General features: G+C 37.5%; 1 protein-coding gene across 1 annotated transcript in view; it reads left to right on the plus strand.

The window, feature by feature from the left end:
- ZNF248 (zinc finger protein 248) overlaps positions 1-9,412 on the plus strand; it is a 59,273-nt gene extending 49,861 nt beyond the window's left edge. The window contains exon 6 of the mRNA XM_030797829.1: positions 8,794-9,412. Coding sequence (XP_030653689.1) covers positions 8,794-8,799 — 6 coding nt within the window. The 3' untranslated portion in view covers positions 8,800-9,412. The remainder of the gene's footprint in view (positions 1-8,793) is intronic.
- The last annotated feature ends 2,671 nt before the right edge of the window (positions 9,413-12,083 follow it).

The raw sequence follows: 12,083 nt of genomic DNA on the forward strand, positions 1-12,083 counted from the left end.
TCCTTGGAAAAATTTCTGAACCATGCCCAGAGCCTAGGTTGGAGAAAGTGAAATGGTTCTTTCTAGCACCCATGTTTTAGATGAAGTGAATTCCTGGGGATTTAAAGACTTGGTGCTTTTCCCCCTCATTTCTCTCTGTCTCTCTCTCTCTCTCTTTTTTTTTTTTTTCCATTATCGGAACCAGAAATGTAAGGACTGGGACCTTTAGCAACCACATATACAGAGGAATTTAGAAAGTTGCCACGCATGCCCAGGAAAAGGTCCAGGCTCAGAAATGACCTCAGAAGAGATTAAGTTTACAACTCAGGCTAATCTTTAATATGCAGATACCCTGTAACTATTTGTTTTAAGTAAATGAATGAGAACAAAAAGCCTAGCAAACCTTGGGTAATGGGGAGAATCTGATCTTCAGAGATACCACACCATAAATTTCAAATGTCCAGTTTTCAACAAAAACAAAAAAATCACAAGATGAACAAAGAAACAAGAAAGTATGACTAATTGAAAGCAAAAAAGAAAAGAAACTGTCCCTGAAAAAGACCAGATTGTGGGCTTACCAGACAAATTAAAAACACTGTCTTAAAGATGTTTAAAGAGTTAAAAGATAATGTGGACAAAGTCAAGAAAACTGTAAACAAAATGGAAACGTCAATAAAGATAGAGAAAACAAATTCTGGAGCTGAAAAGTACAATAAATTTGCTAGAGGGATTTAAAAGCATATTTGAGCAAGCAGAAGAATGAGTGAATTTGAAGATAGGGTCATTGAAATCAAATTTAAGGAACAGAAATAAAAAAGACTGAAGCTGGGCACGGTGGCTTACGACTATAATCCCAGCACTTTGGGAGGCTGAGGCAGGCAGGTCACCTGAGGTTAGGAGTTTGAGACTAGCCTGGCCAACATGGTGAAACTCTTTCTCTACAAAAAATACAAAAATTAGCAATGCGTGGTGGCACATGCCTCTAGTCCCAGCTACTCGGGAGGCTGGGGTGAGAGGGTCGATTGATCCCAGGAGGTCAAGTCTGCAGTGAGCCATGACCGCTCCACTGCACTCCAGCCTGGGTGACAGAACAAGACCCTGTCTCAAAAAAAGGAAGAAAGAAAATCATTGAGGAGGAAGGATATCTGGTTGAACAGGGCTTTAATGTAGAGACAGAGTTTTGCCATGTTGCCCAGACTGGTCTTGAACTCTTGGGCTCAAGCAGTCTGTCCACTTCTGCCTCCCAAAGTGTTGGGGTTACAGGCATGAGCCACTGCACCCAGCCTAGAAATTTCTAAAGCCAAACATCTTCCTAAAACTATCAAGCCATTCTTTGCTGGCTTTAAATTCTCTGGCTTTAAATCCTTCATGATTATTATTTTTTTAATTTTATTTATTTATTTTTTGCTCTAAGTTGTCATATAACTTCACTATTTCTCAAATTGCATTAGAGTCTATAGGTATGCCTTATGGCAATCCTGCAGCCACATAAAAACTGCATTTTCAATATGAGATTAGAAGGTATTTTGCTAAAAGTGCAAAGTTTTTGCACCTGTGGCACAGCTGCAGTGACAGCTTCATAAATTTTCTTTTTCTACAGTGGTTCTTACACTGGATTCAATTATCTTGAAATAGTGGGTATCCACAGCTGCAGACCTCAATCTAAAGTACATATTAAGCAATCTCTGCTTCTTGGGCGCACTTCCAGCATCACTAGTGGTACTTCATATGGGTTCAATAGTGTTATTCAGTGTTTATGGAAAAGCACTAAAAATGATGAAAAACATGTGAAAACTGTAAGAGATTTCTTTTACTGTCATATGCAGTTTACTGGAGAAATGAACTGCTCACACAGAGATGATTAGCTTTACATGATATAAGCAGATACTTCAGCTCACCACAATAGCAACAGGACTTGGCTATGAAATTATTATAGTAGTATAGTATATACTACAGGTAATTTTATGCAGTTATGATTTAATACTACCTCTTCACGTCTGTTACTATTTCTCTTGACAGCTAGTGGTACCATGTAGAGTCTTTATATGTGTATGTTTTAATAAATTTTAACTTTTTATAGGAAATTTGTGTATTTCTGGATAGTAAATGATAAAATAGACTAGTATCTTCAGATATGTTATACATTTATTTCATACCGCTTTTGCTTAATTGTTTTCAGTATTTCTAGGCCACATGGTTTATCTGCAAGTTTTTTTCAAATTGTCACAAATCTCCAAAACCTTTTCCAATATGTTGGAAAAACTCCATATATAATAGACCCATGCAGTTTAAACCCATGTTGTTCATGGGTCAACTGTATGTTGACATGAGACAAAATAGGCCTTAAATCAAAAAGATCACAAGAGATAAGGATATTGTATGTTAATAAAAGTTCAATACAGCAAGAAGATATAACAGTAATGAACATTTATGCACCTAATAAGATAACATCAAAATAAATGAAGTGAAAATTGCAGAACTAAAGGGAAAAATAGACAGTTCTACTATAATAGTTGGAAACTTCAATATGTCATTCCAGTAATGGATAGAACAGCCAGACGGAAGGTAAGGAAACATAGGACTTAAAAACACAATAAGCCAACTTGATTGAACAGACATCTAAGTTAAATTATGTTTGCAGTTCAATCAAGGTTAAGGTTATTTTTAGGGCCTAACTGGCTTTGTCTGCTCTGGGATTATCCAGACCTGGTCTGCATTTTAAAATTTGCTTCAATACTCCCTTTTAGGATCAAGTAGTACACAACACTATATTGAACAACAACTACTACAGAATACCTATTCTTCTCAAATGCACATGAGTTATTCTCCAGGGTAAACCATATGTTCAGTCACAAATTAAGTCTCAATAGGTTTTAAAAGATAGATATTATACAAAGTATATTCTATGACCACAACAGTATGAAGTTAGAAAATAATAAAAGGAAAACTGGAAAATTTATAAATTTGTGGAAATAAATAATATACCTTTAAACAATCCATGAGTAAAAGAAAAAAATCACAAGGGAAATTGAAAAATACTTAGAGATGACTGAAAACAGAAACAAAACATACAGAAACTTATGGGATGCAGCAAAAGTTGTGCTAAAGGGGATATTTATAGCTGTAGGTGCTTACATTTAAAAAGAAGAAAAATCTCAAATCAGTTATCTAACATTACATCTTAAGGACCCAGGAAAAGAACTAACTAAAGGCTGGGAGCAGTGGCTTATGCCTGTAATCCCAGCACTTTGGGAGGCCAAGGCAGGTGAATCACTTCAAGTCAGGAGTTCAAGACCAGCCTGGCCAACATGGTGAAACCCTGTCTCTACTAAAAATACAAAAATTAGCCAGGCATGGTGGCGGGCGCCTGTAATCTCAGCTACTTAGGAGCCTGAGGTGGGAGAATCACTTGAACCTGGGAGGTGGAGGCTCCAGTGAGCCGAGATCATGCCACTGCACTCCAGTCTCAGTGACAGAACTAGACTCCATCTCAAAAAATAAAAACAAACAAGTAAATAAATAAATAGAACTAAGCTCAAAGGTATCAGAAGGAAGGAAATAAAGATTAGGGCAGAGACAACAAATTAAAGAATAGAAAAACAATAGAGAAAATCAACTAAACCAAGAATTGGTTGTTTGAAAAGATCAACAACAAAATTGACAAACCCTTAGCTAACTAGACTAAGAAAATGACTCAAACTACTAAAGTCAGAAATGAAGACGGGGATATAAATACTGATTCTACATAAATAAAATATGAGAAAGTACTAGGAACAACTTACTACAACAAATTGGGTAACATGGAAATGGCTCAATATCTAGGAACACAATATCATTGGCATAAGTCAATACTGACTCATGAAGAAATAGAAAATTATGTAGGTACATAATTAATAAGGAGACTGAATCAGTAATCAAAAAAAACTCTTGACAAAGAAATGCCCCAGACCTGATGCCTTCCTTGGTGAATTCTACCAAACATTTAATGACCAACTAATGTTAGTCTTTTTTAGGCTCTTCCAAAAACTTAAAATGAAGGGAACACTTCCAAATTTGTTCTGTGAGGTTAGTATTACTTTCATATCACAGCCATACGAAGATACTACATGAGAATAAAACTGCACAGTAATATCCCTTATGAACCCTAATGCAACAGTCTTCAACAAATACTACCAAACTGAGTTCAGCAGCATATTAAAAAGATTTTGTACCAGCTGGGCATGGTGGCTCCTGGCTGTAATCTCAGCATTTTGGGAGGCCAAGGCAGGTGGATCACTTGAGGCCAGGAGTTTAAGACCAGCCTGGCCAACATGGCGAAACTCTATCTCTACTAAAAATATAAAAAATTAGCCAGGTGTGGTGGGGTAATCCCAGCTACTCAGGAGGCTGAGGCAGGCGAATCACTTGAACCCGGGCAGTGAAGGTTGCAGTGAGCTGAGATCACATCGCTGCACTCCACTCCAGCCTGGGCGACAGAGCGAGACTCTGTCTCAGAAAAAAGAAAAGAAAAGAAAAACGGTTATATACCATGACCAAGCATGAATAAGAAAAAAAGGTTATATACCATGACCAAGCAGGAATTTTTTCTATTTATTTCTGTAATACAAGGATGGCTCAACATATGAAAGCCAACTAATGTAATACATCACATTAATAGAATGGAGGGAAAAACATAATGTCAATTGATGAAGAGAAACCATTTGACATATTTCCACACTCTTTCATGATGAGCAATGCACATGTGATAAATCAACATAGAAGGAAATAGAAGGAAGCTACGTCAATGTAATAAAAACCATATATTAAAAATACACAGCTAATGTCATATACTCAGGGGTAAAAGACTGAAAGTTTATATTCAGCATAATATGGAAGTTCTAGCCAGAGCAATTCGGCAATAAAAAATAAAAGGCATACAGATTGGAGAGAAGTAATTTTTTTGTGTTCTTATATGATTTTATATGTAGAAAACCCTAAAGAGTCCATCCACTAAAAATGGTTAGAATAAATGGACTCAGCAAAGGAGCAGAATACAAAATCAACACACAAAAATCAATTGTGTTTGTATATACTAACAATAAAAAATCCTAAAAGGAAATTCAGAAAACAATTTAAGGTACTATAGCATCAAAAAAGATAAATCAAGGAGGCAAAAGACTTGTACACTGAAAACTACAAAATGTTGCTGAAATGCATTAACGAATAAATGGAGATGTGTAAATCCGTTCATGTACATTGATAGGAAGACAATATTGTTAAGATATTATATAGTACTACCCAAAGCAATCTACAGCTTCAATGCGATCTCTATCAAAATACCAAAGATGTTTTTGCAGTAGTAGAAAAATATATCCAAAAACTTATATGGAATCCAAAGGGAGCCCCGATAGTCAAAATAATTTTAATAAAGAACAACATTGGAGGTCTCGCACCTCCTGCTGTCACACCTCCTGATTTCAAGAGTTATTACAAAGCTATAAATCATAATAGTGTAATAGTGTGGTGCCGCTATAAAGACAGATATATAGAACAATGAAAAAGAATAGAAAGCCAAGAGGCCCTCAAAAATATGGGTAAATGGTTTTAGACAAGTGTACCAAGACCATTTAATGGCAAGGGCAGTCTTAAAAAAATGATGCTGGCGGGTGTGGCGGCACATACCTGTAATCCCAGCTACTCGGGAGGCTGAGACAGGAGAATCACTTGAACCTTGAAGGCAGAGTTTGCAGTGAGCAGAGACTGGGCCACTGCACTCCAGCCTGGGCGACAGAGTGAGACTCTGTCTCAAAAAAAGAAAAAAAAAATGCTGGGAAAACTGGGTATTGACATGCAAAAGAATGAAGTTGGATTTTTACCTAACACCATGTTCTCAAAGTAACTCAACATGGATTAAAGGCCTACATGTAAGAGTTAAGATTGTAAAGCTCCCAGAGGAAAACATAGGGGGAAAGCTTGATGACACTGGATTTGGTAATGATTTCTTGGATATGACACCAAAAGCACAAGCCACAAAAGAAAAAATAGACAAATTTTACTTTATCAAAATTTATAATGCTTTTATGTTTTTTAAAGGACACTATCGACAGAATGAAAAGGCAACACACAGAATGGGAAAAATTGTTTGCAAAACACATATTTGTTAAGAGATTAATCAGAATATATAGATAACTCCTAAAACTCAACAACAACAAAATGAACAAATTGATTAAAAAATGGACCAAGGACTTGAGTAGACATTAAAAAAAAGATATTCAGATGGCCCATAAGCATATGAAAAGATACTCAACATCACTAGTTATTAAGGAAATGCATATTAAAACCACAATGAGATACCACCTACTATCAAAAGAAGGAAGGGTGGGAGAAAGAAAGGAGATAGGAATAAAAAATATCAAGTGTAGTTGAGGATGTGGAGAAGTTGAAACTCTTGTGCATTGTTGATAGGAATGTAAAATGGTACAGCTGCTATGGAAAATGGTGCATCTATTATGGCAGTTGCTCAAAAAATTAGAATTACTATATGACCCAGCAATTCCACTTCTGAGTGTATACCCAAAATAATTGAAAGCAGAGTCTGAAAGATATTTTCACACCCATGTTTATGGCAGCATTATTCACAAAAGCCAAAAAGTGAAAGTAACCCATGTGTCCATTGATCAATGAACGGATAAACAAATTGCAGTATGTTCACACAATGCAATATTGTTCAGATTTAAAGTGTTAAACAACTTTACCATCTTGCTCAACAATTCTACTCCTAGAAATATACCCAAGAGAAATGAAAACAGATACTCAAATGCTTGTACACAAATGTTCATATGTAAATGTTTATACTGCATGTATTCATATTTGTCCTGCAAGTGCAAGAATCTGAATACTGTACCATATGTATGTATACACACATATGCATATGTGTGTGTATCTATATATATAAAATATGCTATTGGTGAATATTCTTAACATTGTGTAGGTAACCACCCAACACTTTTTTTAGAATCATGCAAAAAGAGTATTATTAAGTTAGAATATTTTATACAATTTCCCTATCCCAGAGAATGGCTCCATCACGCACATTGACCCAATGATCCCTTATATACTCCTCTTTCAAGAAAAACTGAGACATGATGAAAAATTTTGGAGAGTTTATTTGAGCAAACAGCAATTTGTAAATCAAGAAACACCAAACCAAAAGAAGCATAAGGGACAGGTTTTTACAGAGTGAATGTGGAAATAAAGAAAATATTTGATGGGTTACACTTGTACAGTTGCCTTATTTGGTCTATTCCATTGGAAAGTCCCTAGTTATGTAAGTTAGTTGGCTGCTTCTGATTGGTTGAGCATATATCATATATCTCTGATAACCTGCTTTAAAGTCTGCTGTGTCTGAAATTAATATGGCTATCCCCAGTTTCTTTTCATTAGTACTAGCATTCAGATATTCAATTGTACCAGCATTATTTATTGTACAGATCATCTTTTCCTATTGAATTACGCTGGCAACTCAATAGTGTACTCTCTGCCTAGGTTCAGCCCATGTGGAGAAATGGTAAATGACCTAGTGAAGAAAAAGCTAGAAATCCCAGGCAGGGCTCCTCCTCTCTAGAATTGAATTTCTGTTATCCTCATTACTTCTACCACTCTCTGACATCTTTGAAAATACAAAAAATACAACTGTTATTATTTGTCTAGTTTTTTTCTAGGTGTTGAAGTGGGACCATTGGCCTAATACAACTTAGTAACTATATCCTTTTTTAGGAGTGGAACACATAATGACATCATATGATTCCTTCTAAATTAAAATAAAATTGTAATGAATCAGAATTTATAAACTGATATACAAAATAAAGTATAAATAATGTTTATTATCATTATACAATTATTTAGCTATTAAAGAAGAATGAACTCCATTGCTTTAGTGCTTGTGAATGAACCATACTCTTATTTTATGGACTTGGAAACTTTGTCAATGATTTGATAACCCATCCTTGATATTAAGATTCACATTATTAATATCAGGCTGGGTGCGGTGGCTGATGCCTGTAATCCCAGCACTTTGGGCAACCCAGGCAGGGTGAGTGGATCACTCTAGCCCAGGAGTTCAAGACCAGCCTGGCCAACCTGGCAAGACCATGGCTAAAATAATTAGCCAGGTATGGTGGCAGGTGCCTGTAGTCCTAACTACTCGGGAGGCTGAGGTGGGAGGATCACTTGAGCCTGGGAGGTGGAGGTTGCAGTGAGCTGAGATCGCAAGACTGCACTCCAGTCTGGGTGACAGAGTGAGACCTTGTCTCAAATAAATAAATAAATAAATAAATACATAATAAATAAAATAAATAAGATTCACTATTATAATTCAAATAATCATTTTAATAATATATAACTATGTTTTCTACTCAGTAATTAAGTAGTAATGCTAGTTACAAGGCTGAAAAAGTATTCCTGAAAATCCTCAATTTATGAACTGAAGTTTGATGTTATAACAAGATAGATATTCAAACCACCACCCTCAGGTACAGTTAATGTAGTAGACTGCACTCTGAAATATCACTTGAGCTGGGGAGGCGAAGGCAATCGTGAGCCGAGATCGCGCCATTGCACTCCAGCCCAGGTGACAGAGAGACCCTGTCTCAAAAAAAAAAAAAAAAAAAAAAAGAAAGAAAAAGAAAAAGGAAACAAGTTTAGGGAGGTGAAGTGACTTACCCAAGATCATATAACCAGCAGCTGCAGGAACCTAGTTTTTGAACTCTGTTCTTCATGTCTCCTTGTTCTTTTTAATTATCCACCGTGTCTAAAACCCAACATTGTTGTTCACAGCATTGAGCACTGATGTGCCTTCACAGGAAACTTGGCCCATGTGTTTCCAGGATTCTTGATGTTTCTTCTGATCTCCAGGGTCAGGAAGTATGATTGAAGTTTCTAAGCCAGGTAAGCCTTGTCCAGCATTTGTCCTTGGGGGACTTTGTTTGAATTCATGGATGGCCCAGGCCTTGATTCTCAGGGAAAGTGTGTTATCTGAAGGTCAGATTGAAGGTTCCAACTAAATTTACTTTGTCCCATTGTCCCAGCATCCTTGGAATAAAGTAGCTTTTGAGGTAATAAGGTGTAGTCCCTAAGAACCCACGTGGAAGGTCACACTTCTGATCTGAGACCTTTCAGCAGAGCCTCAGAGCAGAGTGGAAAAGGCCGGGAAAGAGCATGTCGGAACTGCCTGTTCACTGAAGACATTCTTGGCGATCCTGTACAGTTAAGTAACACTTGGTGATGTCAGCACATGCAGAAACCATGGCAGACTGTCCAGTGGATGAGCTTTCAGGAGGAATTAGGCTGCCAGCGTGAGCAAGGGGCAGGCAGCACAGGAGAGGACAGGTCACTGCCCACTGTGAGGACTGTGAGGACACAGTCTGGGAAAGGCATAGCCTAGATAGGGAACTCATCCCTGTGCTCCTCCATCAGCCTGCTCCCTTCCTGTCTACTCACTGTCTTTGCAGCCTGTGGAGATGCATCATTGTTCCTATTCTGATGTTATGAAAGTCAGGTGACAGTGTTGTATAAAGGTCAAAAAATGGGCCTAGAAGGTGTGACTTATTTTTTTTTTTATTTTTTATTTTTATTTTTTGCTCTTTCTTTTTTTTGTTTTTATTATAATTTGGGTTTTAGGGTACATGTGCACAATGTGCAGGTTTGTTACATATGTATCCATGTGCCATGTTGATTTCCTGCACCCATTAACTCGTCATGTAGCATTAGGTATATCTCCTAATGCTGTCCATCCCCCCTCCCCCCACCCCACAACAGTCCCCGGAGTGTGATGTTCCCCTTCCTGTGACCATGAGTTCTCATTGTTCAATTCCCACCTATGAGTGAGAACATGCGGTGTTTGGTTTTTTGTCCTTGCGATAGTTTACTGAGAATGATGTTTTCCAGTTTCATCCATGTCCCTACAAAGGACACGAACTCATCATTTTTTATGGCTGCATAGTATTCCATGGTGTATATGTGCCACATTTTCTTAATCCAGTCTATCGTTGTTGGACATTTGGGTTGGTTCCAACTCTTTGCTATTGTGAATAATGCCGCAATAAACATACGTGTGCATGTGTCTTTATAGCAGCATGATTTATAGTCCTTTGGGTATATACCCAGTAATGGGATGGCTGGGTCAAATGGTATTTCTAGTTCTAGATCCCTGAGGAATCGCCACACTGACTTCCACAATGGTTGAACTAGTTTACAGTCCCACCAACAGTGTAAAAGTATTCCTATTTCTCCACATCCTCTCCAGCACCTGTTGTTTCCTGCTTTTTTAATGATGGCCATTCTAACTGCTGTGAGATGGTATCTCACTGTGGTTTTGATTTGCATTTCTCTGATGGCCAGTGATGATGAGCATTTCTTCTTGTGTTTTTTGGCTGCATAAATGTCTTCTTTTGAGAAGTGTCTGTTCATGTCCTTTGCCCACTTTTTGATGGGGTTGTTTTTTTCTTGTAAATTTGTTTGAGTTCATTGTAGATTCTGGATATTAGCCCTTTGTCAGATGAGTAGGTTGCAAAAATTTTCTCCCATTCTGTAGGTTGCCTGTTCACTCTGATGGTAGTTTCTTTTGCTGTGCAGAAGCTCTTTAGTTTAATTAGATCCCATTTGTCAATTTTGGCTTTTGTTGCCATTGCTTTTGGTGTTTTAGACATGAAGTCCTTGCCCACGCCTATGTCCTGAATGGTATTGCCTAGGTTTTCTTGTAGGATTTTAATGGTTTTAGGTCTAACATTTAAGTCTTTCATCCATCTTGAATTAATTGTTGTATAAGGTGTAAGGAAGGGATCCAGTTTCAGCTTTCTACATATGGCTAGCCAGTTTTCCCAGCACCATTTATTAAATAGGGAATCCTTTCTCCATTTCTTGTTTTTGTCAGGTTTGTCAAAGATCAGATAGTTGTAGATATGCGGCATCATTTCTGAGGGCTCTGTTCTGTTCCATTGATCTATGTCTCTGTTGTGGTACCAGTACCATGCTGTTTTGGTTACTGTAGCCTTGTAGTATAGTTTGAAGTCAGGTAGTGTGATGCCTCCAGCTTTGTTCTTTTGGCTTAGGATTGACTTGGCGATGCGGGCTCTTTTTTGGTTCCATATGAACTTTAAAGTAGTTTTTTCCAATTCTGTGAAGAAAGTCATTGGTAGCTTGATGGGGATGGCATTGAATCTATAAATTACCTTGGGCAGTATGGCCATTTTCACGATATTGATTCTTCCAACCCATGAGCGTGGAATGTTCTTCCATTTGTTTGTATCCTCTTTTATTTCATTGAGCAGTGGTTTGTAGTTCTCCTTGAAGAGGTCCTTCACATCCCTTGTAAGTTGGATTCCTAGGTATTTTATTCTCTTTGAAGCAATTGTGAATGGGAGTTCACTCATGATTTGGCTGTCTGTTTGTCTGTGATTGGTGTACAAGAATGCTTGTGATTTTTGTACATTGATTTTGTATCCTGAGACTTTGCTGAAGTTGCTAATCAGCTTAAGGAGATTTTGGGCTGACACAATGGGGTTTTCTAGATATACAATCATGTCATCTGCAAACAGGGACAATTTGACTTCCTCTTTTCCTAATTGAATACCCTTTATTTCCTTCTCCTGCCTGATTGCTCTGGCCAGAACTTCCAGCACTATGTTGAATAGGAGCGGTGAGAGAGGGCATCCCTGTCTTGTGCCAGTTTTCAGAGGGAATGCTTCCAGTTTTTGCCCATTCAGTATGATATTGGCTGTGGGTTTGTCGTAGATAGCTCTTATTATTTTGAGATACGTCCCATCAATACCTAATTTATTGAGAGTTTTTAGCATGAAGGGTTGTTGAATTTTGTCAAAGGCCTTTTCAGCATCTGTTGAGATAATCATGTGGTTTTTGTCTTTGGTTCTGTTTATATGCTGGATTACATTTATTGATTTGCATATGTTGAACCAGCCTTGCATCCCAGGGATGAAGTCCACCTGTTTATGGTGGATAAGCTTTTTGATGTGCTGCTGGATTCGGTTTGCCAGTATTTTATTGAGGATTTTTGCACCAATGTTCATCAAGGATATTGGTCTGAAATTCTCTTTTTTGGTTATGTCTCT

This window comes from Nomascus leucogenys, chromosome 18 (assembly GCF_006542625.1).
Source record: "Nomascus leucogenys isolate Asia chromosome 18, Asia_NLE_v1, whole genome shotgun sequence".
Classification (NCBI taxonomy): domain Eukaryota; kingdom Metazoa; phylum Chordata; class Mammalia; order Primates; family Hylobatidae; genus Nomascus; species Nomascus leucogenys.